Genomic DNA, 24,390 nt, shown 5'->3' on the forward strand with positions numbered 1-24,390 from the left:
ACTTTATAAGCAAAACAATGCAAAGCTCCAACTCGGGTTCCGCCTCCTCCTCTCTCCCTGTCTCCCGTCTCCTCCCACCGCGCCTCGGAGGCAAAGGGCGCGGCATGCCGGCCAATGCGCAAGCCGAGCGTCAGATTCGCCTTTCGAGGCGCAGCAGGAACCGAAGGAGGAGGAAATGAAACTGCCCGCTGGCGTCTTTCTCAAATAAGGGGCGCCCGCGGATCCGTCTTTTTCGGCTCGCGCTGAGGGAGAAGCAGCAGGAGAGCATGGGGGTCACCCAGTCCCTGGGGCTGCCTCACGGGAAGGGAGCCTTCCCGGTGGGCTGCACGGATGTAATGGTGGGACAGACGCCAAAGGTACAGTGATTTGCTGGGGCGGGGATGGGGGCAGAAGTGAGGCTGGACCAGCCTGTCAGCTTGGAGGGTCAACGAAGAAGGGAGCAGGGTTCCGCCGATCTGCTTCTTGTGGCTAGTTGCTGTGTCATTTTTTTTATTGCTTTGCTGCATTCCTTACATTGTATTTTATTGCGTTAGAAGTTGAGTACAGACTCTGTAGGATTCTGAATCAGTCAGTGCCCTTCATAGGTGCGAAGCTCAGGGGCAGCTGGTGGACGGTTTACAGACTACAGCTTGGGAACCCCCAGTTCTGCGCCACACCAATTATTTCCCATCCCTGGCCACATGACCTGGAAGCTATACGCTGGCTCCCTCGGCCAATAATGCGAGATGAGCGCGCAACCCCAGAGTCGGTCACGACTGGACCTAATGGTCAGGGGTCCCTTTACCTTACCCCTTCAAATAAAAAAGGCTGGTTGGAGAGAGAGCATATTCTAACACAGCAGTTATATGAATTGGGCAATTCGCGGTTTTGTATCTTGCCTTTGTTGTTGTTGTTTTGATTCAAATATCTTTATTAGCTTATTACAATTACTACATTTCCATCACACAAAATAAAACCATACAATACATTACCTTTATTATTTTTATTTGTTTGTTAGATGGTTGTTTTTCTCACCCTCCACCATGACATCCCATGGCAGGTTACAATTCTTAATTAAAAATATTTTTGAATCAGTGCAAATAATTTTCAGGACAGAGAAAATAGGGTGGGTTTTAAAAAATGTGTATCTCAGGGCTTTGCCTGATTATTATATTTCTAGCCCACCTTTTCTCTAAGGAACTCAAGGTGGCATACTCCACAATAACCCTGTGAGGTAGGTTAGGCCGAGAGGCAGTGACAGGCCCAAGGTCACCTATTGAGCTTCATAGCCTAGTAGGGATTACCACATAATGAAGGTGACAGCATTGCCTCTGTGGGGAGGGGGATTCCGCAACTTAGGGGCTGCCCCAGGGAATGCAGTTTCCCAGGCCACCCGGCTACCCCTTGCACTTCAGGTGGTGGTGAAACTATCCAGAGGGTTCCCTCTGCTGGTATCGTTGGTATCCCTGTGGTGTTTTGTTTTGGTGACTCACTGTCACCAGGAAAACCAGCTGAGGTTCTTTTGGGTCGGTGGGGGAGACAGGGTTGGGCACAGAGGGAAAATGAATAATCTGCATGTCATCTAACAAGGTGACCAACTCACAGGAAACAAATGCAGCCTGCTCTACTCCTGTGCCTTCAACATATTATTTTTATTAATTGAACATATGATCAGGAGAACATACCTGATCTATGGCTTCTGAAGTAAAAAGTTACTTCGGAGGGCGTAATTCTGGCATGCTCTGTTGTACAGCGGGGATGGGGAATCGCAGATCCAGGGGTGTAAATGCAGCCCTCCCAGCCTCTCCTTTGACCCTTGGCATTCTCCAAAAGCCATACCCCCGCACTGGCCTTGCATCACTCCCTGAGGTGACAGGAAAGTGTCTTTGAACCCTGATAGTGCCTCTTGCTTACTTGGATAGAAGAGAGGAAGAGGTTTGTGAGTTGTATGTCGAAACAAGCCTACTGTTCTGTGCATGTGCAGAAGGCTGCCTAGGATGGAATGTGGCCCTCAGGCTGAGAAGGTTTCCTTCTCCCCTTTTGTACTGACTGAATTACATTAGGGCATAGAATGGCAACTGGGAGGCTGTGCCCAAAGCTTCACAGAAAAGGTGTGATTGGGAGAACAGGCTTCTTAATTTTCAAAATTAACTTTTTGAAACAAAACAAAATGTATGTGGTTACAGACAGCAAGATTTGTCCTAGGCACCTTGTCCTAGGCACCCCCAATCCATGAAGGCACACACCTGAGAGTTAATTTTTATGGACAACAGCGCCCTGACATCCCTCCCATGCTTTCCACAATACAAACATTAATGCTAACTACAAATATGAATTAAATAAAAAAATAGTCATGAGGTGGTTATCTGTTGCTTCACAGAAATGTTAGTAAATGTTAACTTGCTATACTCATCAAATGTATCCAGACTCTGAAGAGAAGTACAGTGGTGCCTCGCTAGACGAAATTAATTTGTTCCACGGGTCTTTTCTTATAGCAAAAAATTCGTCTAGTGAATCCCATAGGAATGCACTGAAATTTTTTTGACCTTTTTTTGCCCATAGGAACGCATTAATTGAATTTCAATGCATTCCTATGGGAAACCGCGATTCGCTAGACGAATTTTTCGTACAACGCATTCGTCTAGCGAGGCAACCTCCGCTCGAAAAATCCTTTCGTTAAGCGGAAATTTCGTTAAGCAGGGCATTCGTTAAGCGAGGCACCACTGTAGCTGAGATTATTGGTCCCATATAAATGCAAACAATGCTGGTATTCTGTTGGGCTCTTCCGATTTTGCTATATAATCAATGAAGTCGGGCCAAATTTGTCTTTTTTGATTTGTCTCCTAAATAATCACACTTTAGTAGTCAACTTCTCTGAAACTTAAAAAAACACACACAACCTTTTTATACCATATCTCTAAAGAAAGGCCCTCCACATATTTCCAGTATCTAGAGACTTGGCCTCAGTCCAGTATACCTGAAGGAGCGTCTCCACCCTCATTGTTCTGTCCGGACACTCAGGTCCAGCGCCGAGGGCCTTCTGGCGGTTCCCTCGCGAGAAGCCAAGTTACAGGGAACCAGGCAGAGGACCTTCTTGGTAGTGGCACCCGCCTTGTGGAACACCCTCCCACCAGATGTCAAAGAGAAAAACAACTACCAGACTTTTAGAAAACATCTGAAGGCAGCCCTATTTGTTGTTGTTTAGTCATGTCCGACTCTTTGTGACCCCATAGACCAGAGCATGCCAGGCACTCCTGTCTTCCACTGCCTCCTGCAGTTTGGTCAAACTCATGTTCGTAGCTTCGAGAACACTGTCCAACCATCTCGTCCTCTGTCGTCCCCTTCTCCTTGTGCCCTCAATCTTTCCCAACATCAGGGTCTTTTCCAAGGATTCTTCTATTCTCATGAGGTGGCCAAAGTATTGGAGCCTCAGCTTCACAATCTGTCCTTCCAGTGAGCACTCAGGGCTAATTTCCTTCAGAATGGAGAGGTTTGATCTTCTTGCAGTCCATGGGACTCTCAAGAGTCTCCTCCAGCACCATAATTCAAAAGCATCAATTCTTCGGCGATCAGCCTTCTTGATGGTCCAGCTCTCACTTCCATACATCACTACTGGGAAAACCATAGCAGCCCTATTTAGGGAAGCTTTTAATGTTTAACAGACTATTGTATTTTAATATTTTGTTGGACGCCGCCCAGAGTGGCTGGGGAAATGCTTGAGTTTACGCTACAATCTCTTTTCTCTTCCTCAGGGCCTCTTCTTTCGCTTATTTTACCCCTGCATCCAGCAGGATGGGGCGGAGCAGCCCTTTTGGATCCCTCGCTATGAGTACTACTATGGACTCTCCGACTACATGAACATGAACAGGAAATGGTGCGCCCCGCTGCTCAGCGTGACGTTTGGTAAGGGGTTTGCTGGCTGCCAGCATCTTGGTGCAGTGCTGCTGCTTTTGTGCCCTTCTTCTACCTGTAACCCTTAAGATCTTGAAACTTGCTCAGACCAGTGTACCATCAGGGCAGGAGCTCAGGGCTCTGCTTAGCAGAATGAACTGGAATTCCCCCACCCGCAATGCAGCAGTTGCTGGCTTGCAACAATTTGAAGTAACATCACATCTGCAGCATATGTTTAAAGCACTTAGAATCCCAGGAACTTTAGTTTGCTATGGGTGCCAGGAATTGTAGGCGGTAAACTACAGTTCCCATGATTTTTGGGGGGGAGGAGGAGTCATGTGCTTTAAATATATAGTGCAGTAAAAGCATCTATTGGAAGAGAGGTATAAGATCAGTCAATCCAGTGTCTTAAATTTACTTGTACCACCAGTACAAGCAAGAACTACGTCCGGTAGATGCCACTAACCTGAGATGTACACCCTGCAGGGAATGCAAGAGGGTTGTGCCTTTTGTATCTGAAACAATTCTAAACTTCAAGAAACCACTAAGAACAGATGAATGAGCGAAAGGTTTTCTTGGGTAGCATAGCATAATTGGGATAGTGAAGCATTGACCACTTGCTGCATAACAAGGCCTTGGAACATTCATTGATTTCTACAGGTTCGTGCAAGATCCCCGTGAGCTGGGATGCTCCTTTTCAACCATGTTCCCACAAGTATCCATTGATCATATTCTCCCACGGATTAGGAGCCTTTCGGTAAGTTTTTTCTGCTTACATTTCCTTCATCTGTGCAAGACCTCCTGTGGACTGATAAAATGGACAATGCAAATGATAAAATGAATGATGAGACGTGGCTTGTCTGGTATACGTAAGTCCACCACTAATGCAGTTTTGGATTGCATCAATGACATGTTGTGAGATATGCCTCCAGAAAAACACACCCAAGTCTAGAAGGGCCTTTGGGCCAGAATGGCTGCCACTGGGTGTCTGTAGAAGGAGAGGAGGCCCAATGGAGCTGGCCTTTCAGCAAAGGACAGTAATGCTGGGAAAAACAATGGATTGTGACCGAGAGGTCACTGCATTTAGCCGGTTGCAATATACCTGGCATTTCTTTGGCACTTCTGAGTATCCAACGTGCGTCACAATCTTTAGCATTCCTAGAGTTCTTAAAACAGGCAGTGTTCCTTATCTGAGTGGCATTTTGGGGCACAATCATTTTTGGGAACAAGAGCAGTCCTCTAGCTGCTTATAGGGGACTAAAACTGCCAACAGGTGAGCAAGTCGGTTTGGATCTATTTTAAGAGGGATTGGAAAGATGCCTTAGATGTGAAAAACCCGCTCTCTGCCGTCCAGTCTTCCCACAAATCCTTGTGAGCTCATTAGAAAGCACCAAGGGATAAATATCGACTAGAATGGCTTAGTTCACATGAGCCCAGACACATCTTGGATTAGACTTTGGGTGACTGGTTGTTGCTTTTTAAAGTGTTAGCTGTGATCTTGTGTTTAATCCCTCCCCCCCAAATCGACGCCTCATTTACACTACCATTGTAAACAGGCTTTCTATGTAGGAAACTGCAAGGAACCCTAGAAGTAGCGTGTTTTTTGGGGAGGGAGGCTGAGGAACAGCTAGGCTACTACAGCCGGTTTCATACCATACATTTAAAGCACTGCAATACCATTTTAAACACTTTCCCCAAAGAATTATGGGAGTTGTAGTTCGTTAAAGGTGCTGGGGGTTGTTAGGAAACACCTATTCCCCTCACGGAGCTACAATTCCGAGAGGTCCATGGGAGAAAGGATTGATTTTGTTAAACCACACTGTGAATTGTACCTCTATGAGGGGAATAGGAGTCTCCTAACAACTTTCAGCACCCCTAACAAACTACACTTCCCAGGATTATTTTATGGGTGCTATGACTGTTTAAAGTGGTGATATCAGGCTTTAAATAAAGGTGGCCTGAAGGAGCATGGAGGGGAGGGATGCCAGGTTTTAGTGTTCTGCACTCAGGGCTGCATGCGATTCAATATTTTGTAGAAGATACTCCTCTGGAGGTGTGATTTCAGGTGACCCAAAGCTTACTGAGGGGTGTAGAATGCCAGTTTCTTATATGGGTCATCATCACACCTTTGAATGTTTTGTCAGCAGAGCAGTTAAGTTCAGAGAAATGTATTGTGCATCTTAAAGAGGAGAGTCTCCTGGACAGAGAGAGATAGCATACGGGTAGATTAATTTTTATTTTGAGGTTCAGGAGCAGACACACTTTGGTTCAGGGCTGGCTGATCTGTAGCCCAGGTGTTGGGACCTTTGGTCCTCTGGATGATGCTGAACTACAACTCCCATCATCCCTTGCCATTGGCTACGCTTGCTGGGTCTGGGAGGAGTTGTAGTTCAACAACAACTGAAGGATCAAAAGTTCGCACACACTTCCTGTGGCATTCTAGATGTTGCTGAACTACAGTTCCCATCACCCTTGACCACTGGCCGTGCTCAGTGGGGCTGATGGGAGTGGTAGTCCAACAAGATTTGGAGGGCACTAGCTATGTAGTAGATTCCTAGAAACAGGTACATCCAACATATTTTAATATGTAATTTTAGCTTATACAGTTGTACTTTAGTTCTCGAACAAAATGTGTTCAGGGAGTCTGCTCAACTTCTGGAACTGTTCGAAAACCAAGACAGCTTCTGGTTGGCTGCAGGAGTGTCCTGCAGCCAATCAGAAGCCGCGCTGGATGTTTGGCTTCCAAAAATCATTCGAAAACCAGAACAGTCACTTTTGGTTTTTGATCGTTCGGGAGCCAAAGTACAAGTTCCAAGGCGTCCGGCAACCAAGGTACCACTGAATCTTGCATTTTATTCGTATTTTACATTTATTCATATTTTCACTGTTTTAAAAATGTTTTTAACTTCAATCTCTACTGAGAATTTTAATGCATATTATATAGTCTTGGTAAACCACACAGAGGTTTTATTTACAATTAAGCAGTACAAAATTTCCGTTAAACGAAATGAAACAAAAATCCAGAGGAATTACAGGGGTTTTCCACTATTTGTAACGTTATCATCTCTGTTTCAATTTCCAGAACTGTGTACTCCGCCATCTGTGTTGAAATGGCTTCGCGTGGTTTTGTGGTGATGGCGCTTGAGCACAGGTGAGAGGTGGAATCCCTTTAGAACAGGATGACATCCCATTGTTTGTGTGCCTTGATAAGACTCTTGATATTTGACTCTGATGTGCCGCAGTTGCCCATTTCACTCACGTGTGCATTTGCTGGATTCGGCCAAGCTTTGTAAGCATCTGTTCCCAGAATCCCAGCAGTATGAAAGGGACGTTGGTATCTAAAAGAGCAAAAGGAGAGTGTGTGTGAAATAATCCTGTGGGACTAAAATACATTCCTACAATCTTGGTTCCAACTGGGACTCTGGAAAATTTGAGGTGCTGAACTCTTCTTTACCTGACTGCCTGTACTTGGTTTCCCCCCCCCTCCCCCAGAGACCATTCTGCCTCTGCCACTTACTTTTGCAAGTTGGATCCTGAAACTCCAGACTTCCCTGAGGCTCAGATACGGGAAGAATGGCTCTCGTATCAAGGGGTGCCGAAAGGTCAGAAGGAGTTTCGCTTCCGAAACCCACAGGTATGCTCTGATTTAAACACACATGCTCAAACATTTGTTTTGTTCTTAGTGGACTTCTCTATGGTGCAAAGAAAAAGAAAGATTAAAATCTTAATATCCCTTGGCAGACTCCCCTGCTAGCAACCAGTCCAAAAATATTTTATAGTACTTCTTTTAAAAAAAAGTTTGAGCACCTCTGTGTGTGCCCTTGCAGCTTGAACTTGGCACAAAGATTGTGTTTTTCAAAGCAGGGGTGTCACCCTCCAGAAGTTACTGGACTATAAATCCCATCATGCCTGAACATTGGCCATGTTATCTGATGGAAGTTGGACAACATCAGGAGAGGTCCATGCTCCTCACTGTTGGCTGAATTTGGATCACAAAGAGATGAGTGTTTTCGAGGTATTATCAGCTGCTGTGGTCAAAGTCAGTTAAGGCCGTTAACCACTCCTCCATGCCCATGCCCCAAAATCCAAGAAAGGTTAACAGAACATTGATCTATATTTTGAGTCTATCAGTAGGGGAAGTTAGAACGTGGGCTGTCAGAGGCAAGGCCTTCACAGTGGTGGCCCCAAGGATGTGGAAGGTTCTTCCCATCCTTGCAGGTTTCAGGGTTGCTTGAAGAAAAGGGTGGCTAGACTTGTCATCTTTTGAAAATTGTTTAAAATATTACCCTGCATAAATAAATAATAAAAAGCCCATAGTAGAATTTTTGTTTCTGGCATTTGACATGTCCCTGGGTGTTCTCTCTGCTTTTTGTTTTTTATTTTCACTTTCAATTTTGCGTTGCAAAATTTGGAGGAGTTCAGATCTCAAAGGATGGCTGCGTTTCAGTTTGTGTATTATTTCAGAAAGTATGAATTTGATAGGCTGTCCATTCAAAACGAGATGAATTTCTCCCTGCTCCCTGCTCCAGACTAACCACAAACTGTAAGCAAGGCTTGCCCTATGGTTTACAAATTGTTATTTACAGGTAGGTAGCCGTGTTGGTCTGGATCGAAGTAAAATAAAAAAATTCCTTCAGTAGCACCTTAAAGACCAACTAAGTTTTTATTTTGGTATGAGCTTTCGTGTGCATGCACACTTCTTCAGAATTTACCATGCTTCTTCAGATACCATGCTCTGATCCCAACAATTTTTAAATTGTTATTTGTTAGAAAGAGTTAAGCAACAAGCCTGGAGGCCAGGCTTTCAACTCCTATTCTCTTTTCACACAAGCACTTTTAAATAGGGCTTAACCTCATTAAAGCCAGCTAACGAACAAGAGGATTAACCATAGACCTCCTCCTTGTTGTTGCAGCTTCATCAAAGAGCAAACGAGTGCAAACGAGGACTTAAGTTGATCCGGAGCATCGATAGCGGCAAGGCTGTCGTCAACCTCTTGCGCACTGATTTTGATCTGTCTGTGCTGAAGGTAAAACATATTGCGTTCATCCAGTCTGTCATGTGATGTGAGGCAACAGTATACCTTACTTAATGGCTTGCCAGAGAGCAAATGGTGTTTGCTTCTAAATAACTGCTGCTAGTAATTTCTGTGCCACAGCTGAAGTTTGTGTTTACAGCTGTTTAAGGTAGGTTGCCATTGTTCCCATTTTACCGTGAGGCTACCTAGTTGCTCTGTGTTCATGGCAGAGAAGATATTTGAATCTAGGTCCCCATAAGTAGCTCTCAAGCTTGAGGAAATCTTTTCTATGTCAGCTTGGCGTGCTAAGAGACCAGTGTGTATTGCTGGGGATTCTGGGAGCTGCTATTCTTTCTCCTTAGTGGCATCCCAGTGGTCTCCCTGCTCTCCCTCAAGAGACCCGCCTGGCATCTACATCAATGTCATTTCAATGCTAGATTTTTCCTAAATTTCGAACTTAATCTAAAAAATTTCCAGAATCTTTTAAATCTAACCTGTTATCTCTTCCACTTCTCTCTCTCTCTCTCTCTCTCTCTCTCTCTCTCTCTCTCTCTCTCTCTCGTGTGTGTGTGTGTGTGGTTGGGTGTGTGTGTGTGTTAATGGATCTCTGAACTAGAGGCAGTTGTACCAATTCACCTTGCTTCAGAAGTCAATACACTGCAGAATAAGCAAACATAGTAGCAGCAGGCAGGAGAGCTGAGTCACACCATTGCTCTATCTAGCTCAGTATTGTTGACAATGCATGGCAGCATCTCTCCAGCATTTCAGGCAGGGGACATTTCCTGCCTGGAGATGACAGGGATTGAATCTGAGACCTGAAGAACACACCACAGATGCTCTGCCACTGAACTGAGCTACATCCCTTCCCTGTGGCTGGGGCAGCAATCCTTGATGTGAAAACAGGAAGGGTGCAAGCATGTTCTTTTATGAGTGCCTATGTGCACCTGTAAAACTACTGCGGGCTCGTCCATTACGGCAGAGGGGACACTGCCCCAACAACCTCCATCTGCCTCCAGCGAGTTCCTCCCCTGCCTGTCCTTTTAAATCCCACCTGGGGGTGTCCTCAGCTATCAGCTTCCTCTCCTTAGTCTCGGTGTTGTCCTTGTAGAACTCAGCAGGGAGAAAACGAGAATTACTTTGCTCTGGCTCTACATTCTGTTGGCTTCCCTGCCTTCTGCCCTCCCAGTCCCAGTAGGCAGCAGCCACCACTGTGTAAAACATTGTGGGGTGTACATGGAGATGATTCACTCAAGCAGCCTCGGGCTGCTTCTGTTAACAGGCTGGCCTCGCTCGCACCCACCTCCCATCTGTCTTCCTCCTCCTGAGGCTTCCCTGTGATTGTATTCTTTGGTCACCAGAGGGAGCCAGACCCTGTTTTGCTTTTCTCAAAAGGTACATCTTGGCCACGAGGGAGCGGAATCAGCAGAAAGAAACAAAAGAAAGGCTCTCCAAAGCATTTTGTTGCTGCCTCTCCTTTTTTCGTTTTTCTTGAAAAAGCGAAATCCTTCTGTGTCCTCTCCTAGTCCCTTCTTGCTTTCCTCCTTCTGATATTTAGCAAGCCTCATTCACGTTACCAGCCCTGCAGAAGCTGTTGCATCATGTACCCTGCTTCCTGTGAGACCTGCCAGCAGTGGCTTCTGCAGAAAGCCACCAAGGAATCTTATGAGGCAGGGGGGTGGAACCTTCTTTGGCTGCACAGGCTAGATCCTTATCAGGATCACCACCTGTCAGTCACCTGGCACCGCAATGACATCAGGCGATATGGTGCTTTGAAGTCCCGGGGTCAGGACTTCAAAGCACTTTGCAGGCAGCAAGGTTCTACTAAAACAGAGGAGGGAGAACTTCATCTTAGCAGGGGTTTCAATGCAAACCCCTTCATGATTAGAAAGGGGTTCGTACTAGACTGACCAACCAAACTCAACTGGGGCAGGGCCTTTTCTGGTGGTGACCCCCACCCCTGGGAATGCCTCCTTTTGCTGGTTGGTGGAAACCCTGGCTTTCAAAAAAACATTTTATGCAATTGTGCCACTTTTGTTAGCTCAGTTCTGCGTTTTGATTCATTAAACAGGTTGGATAGTGCTAACATTTAAAACGGGTCAGCAACCTAAGGCCCATGGGCCACAAGCGGTCCATGCGGTCATTTAAGCAGCCCACAAGCCGCCCCTGAACTGCCCACTCGGCCAGTCCCCGCATGGCACAGGGACTCTTTTCCGCAGTGCCAGAAATCACATCTGCGCAGACGTTGGAAATTGTGGGCGCGTGCGCAATCCGGCCCACGGAGGGCTCTCTGCTGGAGTGAACCGGTCCAGGCAAAGTAAACCTTGCCGACCCTGGTTTAAAACCTTGGGGCTTTTTAGGGATTGTTTGTACTATTTAAGTCAAAGAGATGGCGTCGTATTTTTAAACCAATTCAGGCAACAATCAATTCAGGAGATCCTACAGTACACTGAACATATATCACCCCTAACCTTGTAGCCACGACTCCCTTAGCATTCCTTGGTGATAGTTTGTTGAAGAATGAAATCTCTGGGAAGTGGCTTCAACTTTCAGAGGTTTCCTTCCTTTCCCTTCCAGGACAACGTGGATTTGTCCAAAGTCTCCGTCATGGGCCACTCTTTTGGAGGAGCGACAGCTGTGCTGGCTCTTGTTAAAGAAGCCCAGTTTAAGTGAGTATGCTCTAGAGGCTGCCTGGGAGTCTTCGGGGCAGCCTATTTTAAAAAACTTCAGAGCGGTAGCTGGGGACGTCCTTCTAGTAACATGCTGCCTGATGGGAATCCAAGGCCTTGGTTACCTGGTTTTATCTCTCCCTGCAGGTGTGCTGTTGCCCTTGATGCCTGGATGTTCCCTTTGGAGAACTCTGTCTACCCGAAAGTGACCAAGCCAGTGCTTTTTGTCAACACCGAGTCCTTTCAGACTGCGGAGAGCGTGGCCAAAATGAAAAAGATCAGCGCTGTGAACAAGGAAACCAAGGTTTTAACCATCCTGTAAGTCTGAAGGTCTGGACTTGCTCAACTGGTGCGATCAGAGCTTTGTCATAATACAGCTCTACACAGGGAGTAAATGATTGCAGGCTTGCAATCTGAAGCGGCTGTGACGCATAGAGGAAGCGAGTAGGGGGGAATGAGACAGACAGAGGAGAGCTGAGCTGAGCTGAGCTGAGCTGAAAAGGAGGGCAGAAAAAGAGATGATCAAACCTGTTTGCAAAAGCACAAGGATAGGTTAATAAAACATAAAAGAGGAGTGTGGAGTCCCAAAAGAACCAAGATAGGATCAGCTGATCAAAAATAACAAGCCGCCTTCATTCATACTTAAACTGTTCAGCTCTTAATTATTTCAATCACAGATCAGCCAGTAAATTACAATCAAACACATGCAATTAGCAATTTACGAGCTGGCAGACTATGAAAAATTAACAGCCCAGCCCAAAAACTAAGACACGTGTGTGTGTTGTTCACAGGTATGCTTAGGATGGATTACTGAGTACTAGTAAGAAGATCTGGTTCCTAGTAATGGATTCTGATGCACAGAATTTTGCCACTTTGGTAGTAATTTCATTAGGGGTGTCTTGACAGTAAGAGGAGGGAGGTACTGTATAAAAATTATCAGCTCTTCCTGAGAAATTAATTTGAATGGGTGTAATATATAAGGAGCAAAGGTCTTTATAGTATGAACAGTATAGTTATGCATGCTCAGCCATTTTGATCCCCAATTGACAAGGGCAGACACACTGGTTACACATTTACCAGTATGGCAAATGCTAAATCGTTAAAGCAGGTCAAAGTGAAAGCTCTGCAATATTTGCGAATTTCTAGAGTGTAAAGGTAATTGGCTAGAACGAAGCTTTTGCTGCAGTTTCCAGCTGCTGGTACACTCAACAAACTTAAGCTGTGTAAAGTTCATTTGGGATTTGGAGGTCAAATTCATAGGAAACTATTGTATTTTTCAACCAACAGTTAAATAAACGTGGCATTTTCCCTTTGAAGAAGCGGCCTGGTGGATCAGACCTAGGGCTGGGGGAGAGGTTTGATTCAGTTTGCATTTAAAGGTGAATGTACCTAATCTGCACTTTCTGAAATGCAGTCATCCTTTGAGATGGGCACTTCTCTGAATTCTGTGCTGCAGTTTTCCTGCCAACTGTTGTGCGCAAAAATGCATATACTAGGGCAGTGTGTGCATACAAATGCATATGTTCATGGAAACAGCTTTGTCAAAGTGCTTATGTCCTCTTTCCAGGGGTACCGTCCACCAGAGTCAGACTGATTTCACCTTCATTGCGGGGAACCTCATGAACAGAGTCTTCAGAACCAGAGGGACCATCGACCCCTACGAGGGCCTTGACATCACCAACCAGGCCGCTCTTGCCTTCCTGCAGAAACACCTCCGTAAGTCAATGTGGTGGTGGTGGTGGTGTTTATGGACTGTGCCTTTAGAGGAAGGTGGTGGTTGTTCCAGTGAGCTGGGACCGTTTTAAAGAATTGCCGTTTCCTCTGGGTACTAATGGATCCAGTGGTATTCTTCCTTTTAATGCCTTGCCAGAAGTTATATCATGCAATAATCATCTTCCTGGGCTAATCCCCATTTCTTTTCTTCCTTCCCTAGAGCTGAAAGAAGATTTTGATCAGTGGGATAGTCTTCTGGAAGGCATTGGCGATTCTGTAGTTCCGGACAGTCCTTTGCAGAAGTCCAGCCTCTAGACCTGGGGGAACAAACTTAACTCAAGTGTTTTTGGACAGTCTCCGTTTTCCCCAACTTATGAAGCTGGGGGAGCACGTTCTAAAAATCAGTCGCTGTCGAGACACAGCACCTGCTATCAACTTCATGGTGGGTTTGTTCTTGCTGCTGCTACAAGAGTTCCCTAAACATGCTCCTGATCTCTCCAGGACTACAGAGAGGTGATGAGAAACGCTTACATCTTTTGGGCTGATCTGTCTGTTCCTCTGTCATTGTTTGGAGGAATAGAAATAAGGGTTGTCATTTTGGAGACCCATCCTTGAGGAAGTTCTCTCTTGCACAAAGTCTTGCTGAGATAAGGGAACTCGACCACAACATAGCACGTTTGGGCTGAATTCCCCCTTTGATGGCATCCTTTGCCACACAAAATTAGCAGAGTGCTTTTTTTTTGGAGTTGTGAAACATTTATGAACAAGACAAAAAATGTCAGCCAAATAGTGGCATCAAGTGAATGAAGGATTGGACCTAGTGGTCTACAGCTCACCATAGAAACTAGAATGAAGATTATACCAGGTTGGAGAAGTTCAGGTCTGTGTAGAAGCATCTCTCTCTGAATGCTCTCTTTATATATACCAGTTATTTCACAGATGTTCTCACAACTATAATCATCTTTCAGATTGATTCCTATTGGTGCCTCTGTAGGCTTTTTTTAAAATAATTGTACCCAAACAATAATGCAATCTGTTTGGGGCATAGTGAAGCTCTCTATGCAGTTACACTAGGCCAAATGTAGCAAAGATGGTGTAGGGAAGCAATTGTGACTTTGATTTCTACAGAATGGAGATCCTGGTCCTCAAATATGTATTGAAATAATATCTTCTGGCCCTCACAACTCCTTTAATCATGGAGAAGTGGGCATTAGCCGTAGTTATACATCTGTGTGAGATGGAAACTCCTCTCCAGCTGGCCTGCAGGCTAAGAAAAGAACTTCTAGTGATACCATCATGGGGAAGGGATGCCTTGTACCAAGAATGCACCTGGGGGCGTGTGAGCCCCAAAAGTATTAATGCAGCTCAGTAGGAAGGCCCTAATTAATATAAGCCAAGGCTGCATCCCAGAACCCTTGAGTTCAATACCAAGGCTCGAACCTGCAACACATGAAGTACTTGCCAAATTGCTTCGGAGCACTTTCCAAGCAGCACTCTTGCATATCCTGTATGCACTTTAATTTTGGACTTACTGGTAATGGGGAAAGTAGCTAAGAGTGCCACCTTTGAGTTGCTGATGAATGTGAATGTCAGGTATATCTAACCCTGTCCAGTACAACGTGTGACCCACCACATATAGTGGATCTTCCCGAATGCTTGAATGACCCTCTTGTGTTTACTGTATGCCTGAGATAGCAAAAACCAGGGTTTGGGGTGGGGGTAATATCAAGTACACATGTTCTTCTCCAAGTCAGCTGTGTCACACATTTGCACAGACCTACGGTAGTCTACCTCCACCGTGTTGCCTTCTCCAGCCCTGGTGCAATTCCAGAAAGTGCACAGCCCTAATCTCATGTGAATACCTTGGAATAGGTAAGATGCTGTCCTAATGTCCCTCTTGTGTCCATCAAAAGTGCCTGCGTTGATTTTTTGTTTGTTTGTTTGAACTCTGTTGAATTGGAAACTTGAGCTTCATAACATGTTTATATACAATTCAATTTGCTTGGACTCTTATTTTTACAAGGGGGGAGGAGACAGTGGGATCACAGGACAGAGTGAAGGACCCTTCTCAATAGCCACTCAGGTTATGTGGTTAGGGGGAGGGATAGGCAAATCTGTCAATTTCAGTTTCCATCCATTTTTTAATTTTTCCAATCTTCAGTTATCCTCATTTCCATACCAGTTTGCAATTTTTTGTCTCAAAAGCGCTCGTTAAAGTTCACCAGCATTTTATTGTGCATTTCTTCTAATGTACATATTTTTCTATGAAATTTTGCCTAATATACACATTTTTGCAAAGCAGTTTTCCCCAGAATAATCCATTTTTGTATTTTATATCCACTAATATATATGCATTGTTATGCACACTTCCCTATAGTGGATGTGTTTTTGTACACATCACTTGGCTGGAGAACGGCATTGCGAAATTTGGAAAGTACAAACCTTGCAGCGTGCCTGTGTTTTGGTTCGCATATCATTTTGGATCACTGAAGCTGCAGGCTAATTCTCTGGAGGAGAGAACCATTTTGTACACAGCAGTTGCCCAGTTTCACACTTGAACGGAGTCCTTCCTTCAAAGCTTTTGGTGTTAACCCAACCTGTAGATAAATGTCGAAAGCAAATTGTGTGCTAGTGGATTGACATCCTGGATCTGAAGGCAAAATTGCTTTTCCACACAGCAATGGTGACAGAACCCAGAATCTGACCACTGTCATCTTTCCCACGCAGAAGTATCAAAGCATGGAGCAGCCATCCAGCTCTGGAAGCAGAGATTGGCCACAGTCTCCTACATGTGTACACGCTTTGGGGTCTGCTTGAAATAAAGCAGTATATAAACATTGGCAATAAAATAAATATATGTGCCAAAAGAGACATGCAGGTTGCATTTCACGTGTGTGTTTTTCACAGCAGGGGGGTATCTGGAGTGTATAAGATGATGCTCATTTCCAGGCAATTAGCCTGCGGTTTAGGGGATCCAAATCATTCTTTGCTGAATAAAGGGGGCTGTTTGATCATGACAGGGAACTGATCTCCAGCAACGAGAATGGTCCACTTTTGGTTGGGCGCAGCAAAGTCTTGCTGTGACATCTGTGGCTCTGTGTGGCGGTTGCTGTGAGCCTCTGTTGGTGATGAAAAGGCAAACGCAGAGAACACAGGTTGTTGCTGCCTCCCTCTTCAGAATGATCAAGCAGCTTATGCAACACAGGCTGAAGAACCAACTTTCCCGCAGTCACGTTCAGCCTCTTTGCATAGCCAGTTAGCACAGGGCGCTTTAAATCGAAGCCTTCCCGTGCCCTTTGGCTCTTGCAGGTTCTCAGGAGACAGTGGTGCCCCCTCTTGCATGCTCTGTCGCTCTCTTCCCCCCCCCTTCCTTCCTCCACCAGCACTGCCCTAGCTAGGCAATCTAGGTGCTGTCTTTCCACCCCCACACACAGATGCCCTGGTTGCTCGCTCCTCCTCTGCCCCCCAAGCTTTAGCAGGCAGTGGTGGGAAAGAAGCAGGTTCCTTCATCTTTCCTCCCCAAAAACAGTTTTTCAGTGTGGAGGTTGGGAAAGGGGTTTTTGAAAAATGGGGGGGATGTTGTGCTGGCTGGTGCTTTGGAGCACTTCCTTGCCACACAATGATGTCATGTTCATTTGCCGCCACCTTGCCCCTATCCTAGGCCTGGCATGCATTTGGAGGACCCTGGGCTGTGAGGGCCCTAGACGTGGCCCCTGGCCTTAATAACTCTCATGAAAAACATTGAAGCTGCCTCACGTCACATGCACAGCATACGTGTAAAGCATGTTTAGTGCATGTTTAAAGCACCATGGCTTTTCCCAGTGAATCCTAGGAGCTGTAGTTTGGCAAGGGTACTGGGAATTGTAGCTCGGTGAGGGAGGAAACTGCAGTTGGGGAGGAAACCAAGTGCTTAAAATGTATGGTGTAAACCAAGGTGCCAATCACACATACAAAAGAGCTGGATCCGGATGATCTGTTGGCAATATAAGGCCACACTCAGGACATGTATGTGTTGCCAGCTTGAAGCACAAAGAGGCTGCCCTCTGCTGCATTTCTAAAGCTAGTGTGGTGTAGTGGTTAGAGTGCTGGACTGGGACCTGGGAGACCAGGGATCAAATTCCCACTTGGCCATGAAGCTTCCTGGATGAGCTTGGGCCAATCACTGTCTCTCAGCCTAACATACCTTGCAAGTTGTTGTTGGGGTTAAATGAGGGAGAGAGCCACGTACACCACCTTGAGGAAAAGGGATAGAAATGTAATAAAACAAATGAAATAATTTGTTTCCCCATATCTGCACCTTCCAACTCTTATTCAATGAGGTCATCATCTGAGCATGTGCAACAGCCACCAAAAATGTACACAGTTCAGCATAACCACAGCTTAACATTTTCAAATTGGATGGAAGCTGGTTTGAGTGAAGGCCATCAATCAGCAGCTCTGGCCCAACTTCTTAATTTTGGGTTCAAAAAAATAGGGGTTGTCTTATACATACGGGTCTCTTATACACGAAAAAATATGGTATATATTGATATTTCTTCATTCTTAAGAATTTGATTTGGGGTCGATGACACGCTTATGATGGAGTCAATTAACTCAGATGTATGGGAGACCCTGTTAAGTCTCTGGCTCCCCTGGTCATTGCTAGACTCTGGGGTCAAGATGACAGGAGAGGTCTTTCAGCTGCCACCCAGAGCTAAGAGAAAGGCTCTTGTCATTTCCTTTCATAACAGCCTAAGAAAGCGACTGGTGTGGAAATCACAGCCCACTTCCACCCTGAATCAGCATTGCTAGGGATTTGTTCTGACAGCGACACAGAGCACAGAGAATTAGCTTGTCTCACCCAATTCGTCCTGGCAGTGCTAGTGAAAGGCGCATATCAGGTTGCGCAACGTGGTTATGTAACAGGGCTGGGGCGGCGCAGGGAGCATCCTGGGCAGCAAAGAGAGACAGTGGAGCTGCCTCTGGAGGTGCCTGCGCACAGCACACGAAACCTTCCCCTCTGCTCTCAACGCTGCTGCTTGGCTTTTTTTCTCACACATGCTGCCATCCTCGAACAGGTTTTCATCTTTCAAATGGCATCTTGCAGGTGGTAATGCACATGGGGCAGAAAGCTTTCATTGGGAGCAGCTGCCCCCCGCCACCCACTGCAGCCCCAGACATGCATTTGTTTTTGATCAAGACGAGGCCTGACAAAAGCGAGAGGAGCAGCCTTCCCCAGGGAGCGGTGGACAGCTGTAAGGGGCAGTGCCGTCCTGCCTCAGACATATGCCTGCCCTCCAAAGCTAGATTTCTTCCTGTATTTCATGACTGAAATGTAGCCCAATAACTTAAATGGGGGGGGGGGGCAGATGTAAGTCCCTTTCCACACTAAAGCCAGGGACCTATGGTCCAATGCTGTACTTCATGGATTTTAGGTGTTCCCTATAGGAAGCCATTGGGCTGCATTTCCATATAAGGCATAATCTGAGTAGGATGTTTAATTATGGAAGAACCTCTGGCTTCAAAGCCAAAGGATGAATTAAGAGTTCTCCGAGTCTCTTCCACTGATACTGATTTCGGCTCCATTAACTCCACCACCTGTCATTGGAAACTGGGACTCAAGCATCTTCCTCCAGCCATTCGTGCCCCCCCCCCATCGCCCCCACTCTTTTGAATCTCCATTCTACTGTATCCTAGACAAAAAAACAGTAAGCTTGCATGCAAACACAGGCTGTGCATAGGGAAGGAAAATCTGGTGTTAAAAACAGTGACATGAAGAAGAGCTATTTTTGGTCTTAAGCAGTTTTGATCACATAGCTTTTCTTCAGGGCCTCTGAGATTTCTTTGCTATAGGAAAAGCGGATGTAGTTCGCATATTAGTCATGCAAATGTGCCCTGCTGGAAATGATGTACATTTGTGATATCATAGCAGATCATCTCCTCTTTGGGCATTCTTAAACAAGAAAAAATGTTTGTGTGTTTATGTGTGTGTATGGCCACATCAAAGTATTGATGAAGGCTATTTCCAATCATTCAAATTATGTATTTAGTTATGGCATTTATTTTTATTTCGTGTTACCAAAAGCAATTGACATATTCATCAAATACAAACACTGACTCTGAAAGCAAATCTAGCTTTTAAACATGTTACATTTGCATTTAATTTCCGCACTTCTGTAGCGGAGTTCTACAAGGGCAACACTGAGACAAAAATGCAGGAGGAAGCTTACAGCCAGGGCCAGCCTCCAGACAGGTTATAAAGAAGGAGGGAGACAACTGCAGGCTAGCTGTGATCTTGCAGGTCTGTTTTGGCTGCATCAGGAACTTTTCATGGAGAATTGAGTTCACTATTAATATGTAGCAGGAGTAGGGAGCCGGGTAGGGCTACTTATCAATAATCTGATATCACAGGTGAAGGCACAGCAAGTCACAGGCACTGACAATCAGCTGGTTGTTGGCATTTACCCAGCCCTGTGTCTTTGCAAGCACCTCCAGTCAGCTGGTTGTTGGCATCTGCAAAGTGCTGTGCTTTTGGCAAGGACTAGCAATCATGTGGGTCCTTGCAAAAGCACAGGACTTTGATCTTGGGCATGAGATGGCTTTACCAGGCAAGAGGGATGGTCTCCGCGGCTACTTATATCTGCAGGCCAGAGGTTACCCACAACTGGTATATGGCAACTCAGCTTGACAGGAAAGGTGCTCCCATTACCTGATAATTTTAGTTATTATCTCCTTTCTTCTTTTAAAAAAACTGTATTAGTTTAAAAAGTACAGAAAACAAAGAGAAAGACAAGGGAATTTTTCAGGCTTTAATTTAAAAAAATCTAAATTGATCACGTTCAAGGTTTCAAATACAAGCAATTGCAATAGCTAATTTGAAAATCATATGCAAAAATCATAGGAAAGGATTAGTTAAACATTACTGTATACCCAGAAACAAACACAAAAAAGAAAAGTAAATATAAATATAAGACTACATTCTCAAACTGATTATCTTAGAAGATCATCAGAACCCAAATACAAATGGCTATCTTGAGGTGTACCTCAACTTTACAAATGGAACAAATAAGATGATCCAAATCAGTCTGACTTAATCAGTTTTTCTAACAGTGCAAGAAAATGCAATCTCCTTTTACGGTGTGGCCACAATTCTCAATGTTGAATAATGAGCCATCTGTTCTTGATAAAATTTATTTTATTTTAGAGTCTGTGTTACAAGTCCTCCTGGCTGCACTGGCAAGGGCTTCCTTTTTTGGGAAAGTGGGGTACACACTTTAAAAAGGTCCCCTATACAAATTCATTCTTATGTGCAGAATTGTGGGATTGGATCAAAGAAAATCCTTCCTCCAGCACTCTCATATGAAGGTGGTGTGAATACTAATACCTAGTCCTCCAAATTGCTGTTGTACAAATTATTTCTGAATTATACAGTGTGTGTGTGTGTCGCAAGTACAGCTGGAAGAGGAGATGAGTAGATGGGAATAGCCAACCATCCCTATTGGAATTCCTTGCATGGTTGTGTTTAAGATACCAATTGCCTCAGAAAAGGAATACATTTCAAAAAGCCCTGTCTTATCTTTAGAGAGCAGCATCAGTTCTCAGCCCTCCTGGACTTCAAAGGCTTCGACAGCAGCTGAGCAGAACTTTGGTTTTCAAGTGAAACCTGACAGCATCAACAAGACATGAATGTCTTAATATGCAAAATCTGCTTGCTTTTTGGAGGGTGGTGGTGCCCTCACAACACATCCTTTCTCTCTACCACCCCCAAGCAGGGATGTGTGTGTCTAGTAATCTTATTGAACTTGACCCCTGGAAAAAACTCACACGTCATCTGAACAGATATGTTTGAGGCGATCTGTTTCTGTGTCTCACCTCTGCCCTCCCACATTGGTTGAGGAAGGTTCATTAGCCAAGGCCAAGCTGACCCTGATTGAGCGTTGTCTTTCTTAACTTTCTTTGAAAAGGAGGGAGAGAGAATTGTAATGTTCCTACAACAGTGAGCAACCTTAGGCTGGGAAGTGAGGTGCTTGTGGATCATACAAAGGAAGAGCTGTAGCAAAGTGGCAGAGCATCTGCTTTGCATGCAGAAGGTCCCATGTCTAATCCCTGGCATCTCCAAGGAGAGACCCCTGCCTGAAACCCTGGAGAGCAGCTGCCAGTCAGTGTAGGTAATTCTAGGCTAGAGTGACCAACTGTCTGTGTTATGTACTGAGCTGAATCCTAGAACAATAGGATTCAGAATCAGCAGTCTGATTGGTCCGCAGGAGCTACCCAATCCAACTCCAGGTGGAAGTGAATCCGCAACCTGATTGGCCTGCAGGAGCAGCCAATCAGGCGGCTGGCAGAAGTGAATCTGCAACCCGATTGGCCTGTAGGAGCAGCCAATCAGGCTGCAGGCAGAAGTCAATCCACAACCTGATTGGCCCACAGGTGTAGCCCTGAAGTAGCCAACCAGGCAAAGCCCATTGTGTAAATAATGTATATAAGCAGATGGTTTTGGGAAAAGAGCCATTCTTCTCTTCTTCTCCTTGATGACTATGAGCTGAATAAAGAGCATGAAATTCACTCTCGACTCCGAGTATATTTCACTGGCGACGAGGATGGGATCCTGCTGAGCTGACCGCCACCACGCACTGCACCGCAGCACCGCCACCTGCCGCACCGCTGCATCACACCGTGCATCCAGGCTTCAGCTCCAGGACCCAAGGAACCCAGAATGGCAACCGACAGCAGCTTCTCGCCATTCAAACCAGCATCAGGAGACTGGGAAGGGTACGCTGCCCGTTTCAACTTCCTCTTGCAAGCGAAAGAAGTCACCAACGATGCCATGAAGAGGGCGACATTCTTCAGCGTCTGTGGAGAGGAGACGTTCGAAATCGCCCGGGCTCTCCTTGCACCTGGAGATGTCGCTACCGTCTCTTACAAAACAATAACGGAACGGCTGAAGGAGCACTTCTCACCACAGCCCTCGGTGGTAGCTTGCTGAAATGCCTTCTACGCAAAGCGGCAAGCCCCGGGGGAAACCATAACTGGGTTTGTGACCTCCCTCCGCCAAGCCGCCCGGTTATGCAACTTCTTAGAGTTGGAGAACATGCTTCGTGACCGCCTCGTCGGTGGCCTGAGGGACGAGATGTTGCAACGACGCCTCTACGCCAAGAGTATATTTCAGTCTGACTCTCTATAAGGTAGCTCTCAATATTCCTCCAGATGAAGACCAGGGGACAAAGTACTTATGCTCCTTTTCCCCCCTGGCATTTTTGCCTGTCTCTCAATCTTGCCCCATAGAAAAGTGTACTTAGAGTTTTTAGATTTAGATTTCTAGATTTCTATAATGCTTCTAGAGTGCACAAAGCAATATACAAAATAAAATTTTAAATAAAATGCAAGCTTAACAAAGGACTTTTGAGTCTTTGCAGATAATTGTTCACACAGGGAATTATTACTATTATTACTTCCATTACTACTACTTCTCATACCAATGCCAAAATAGACTTCCAATTGGTTTACAAAGCATAAAAGAAAATTACACAAACATTAAAACATCCGTAATTAAAATAAACGATAAAACAATCCTATGAAAACATTAAAACCTAAACATCCATAATTAAGAGGCAATAACACAAATCCATTAAAGCAGCAGAGCAATTAAAAATGATGTTCTGTACAGAGTTGTACAACTGGGGTTTTGGATCCCCAGAAACATGTGGCACAGGCAAATTGCATTTTCCCAGTCTTCAAACTAAAAAATAAGGCTGCTGGGAAAATGTGGTAGCCTACCTTCCTCAAGTTCAGTGGTTCCCAAACTTTCTCCCCCGCGGAACACATGAAAATTGCTGAGGGTCTTGGCAGACCACTTCATGGTTTTTCTGCCTACTGTAGCAATTGCAATACCCTGTGCTCGATGCTGCATGGTTTTTAATTGTATTTTTTAATTGCTTCTTTTATTTATTATATGGTGCATGATAATTTAAATTCTAATGCACATTGTGCCCTATCCCCCGTAATAGTTTTAGGGGCACATGTAGGGAGAGAAGAGGGGAGACAGTTCCATTCACAAGGTAACATCCTTGTGCAGGTGGTGAGAGGCAGGGACCGGTGGCGGATTGTTTGAAGGGCACTATCAGGCCCAGACCGGGGGGGGGGCATATGGGCCATTTGGCCCAGGACTCCGATTCCAAAGGGGGCCTCAGTCAGCATATTCACAATCAGTAAAATGGAAAAAAAAGTAACAAAAGGATTAAAAGGGGGGCCACATTATCTACCTGGCCCGGGCCTCTGCCTGGCTCTGCAAGGGCCTGGGCACTATAAATAAAGCAAGTCATATGAGCGGCCATGCACCACCTAAGCTAGTGGAGCGTTGTCTTAACATTCAAGCATTGTCCAGTCTTTCCAGCTTTTGACGAGTGAATGGGAGGGAGCTGCCTTATTGTCCTTCTCTTCCTGGCAGCAAAACGTCATGGAACAATCCTGCAATTAGTTTCCGCTGGAAGTGATTCCTTTCTACTTCCTGGCAGCAATACAGCTCAGCCCCTTGAAAAATCCCCATTCCTGTTCAGCAAACATTTTGAACAGATCCATTGTGCTTACCTGACTATATATTTGAGCAAAACAAGGTGTTTGGGCCAGGATGTAGGGGCCAGCATTTTGATTCCTGTCCGACTGCGACTTCAGTTGGGTCAGCACATGGATTCAACCAGCGCTGTCAAAATATAGGCCAGAGAGGAAAAGGAAGTCCCTTCGTTTTAATCCGCCTCCCCTTTGCTGCTTTTTTTTTTTGTAATGGAAATTAGACTGGGCGCTCCATAAAGTGACCTGCTCTGCTTCTGGCCATCTGCTGATAAGAGACTAGCAAAAGCTGGTCTGAGAGGAAAACATTGTGCAAGTTGGAGGCTGAGGCCTAGTTGCAGAGCCCAGTGGATGAGGCCTTTGCCCCTGTTGCCATAGAGACAGACAGCAGATGCAGGGGTGGAGGCTGAAAGATGGTGGCGGAAGACTGTGCCCAGCAGATCAGATGGCATGGGATGGCCCCAAACGGACAGTGCCGGGTATCAGGTCTACTCCTGCTGAACGTGTAAGCCAAAAAGACTAACATGTACCCTATTGTGGCCAGCTGTTTCATATTCTGGTAAGACAACAAACCCCAAACG

General features: G+C 45.4%; 1 protein-coding gene and 1 long non-coding RNA gene across 2 annotated transcripts; one reads left to right on the forward strand and one right to left on the reverse strand.

Moving 5' to 3' along the window:
* Nucleotides 1-98: 98 nt before the first annotated feature.
* Nucleotides 99-17,147, forward strand: PAFAH2 (platelet activating factor acetylhydrolase 2). The gene is made up of 10 exons (XM_035118288.2): nucleotides 99-356; nucleotides 3,732-3,882; nucleotides 4,531-4,627; nucleotides 6,953-7,021; nucleotides 7,363-7,504; nucleotides 8,784-8,897; nucleotides 11,460-11,551; nucleotides 11,699-11,869; nucleotides 13,119-13,267; nucleotides 13,485-17,147. Exons 1-10 carry the CDS (start codon nucleotides 267-269, stop codon nucleotides 13,577-13,579), a joined length of 1,170 nt encoding a protein of 389 aa, XP_034974179.1. The 5' UTR covers nucleotides 99-266; the 3' UTR covers nucleotides 13,580-17,147.
* Nucleotides 7,105-23,984, reverse strand: LOC132592306 (uncharacterized). Its single transcript, XR_009557741.1, has 2 exons — nucleotides 23,831-23,984; nucleotides 7,105-7,208 (listed from the first exon to the last, which is right to left on the reverse strand). It is a non-coding gene; the product is annotated as an uncharacterized LOC132592306 (long non-coding RNA).
* Nucleotides 23,985-24,390: the final 406 nt, after the last annotated feature.

The sequence above is a fragment of the Zootoca vivipara genome, chromosome 6, assembly GCF_963506605.1.
Source record: "Zootoca vivipara chromosome 6, rZooViv1.1, whole genome shotgun sequence".
NCBI lineage: Eukaryota > Metazoa > Chordata > Lepidosauria > Squamata > Lacertidae > Zootoca > Zootoca vivipara.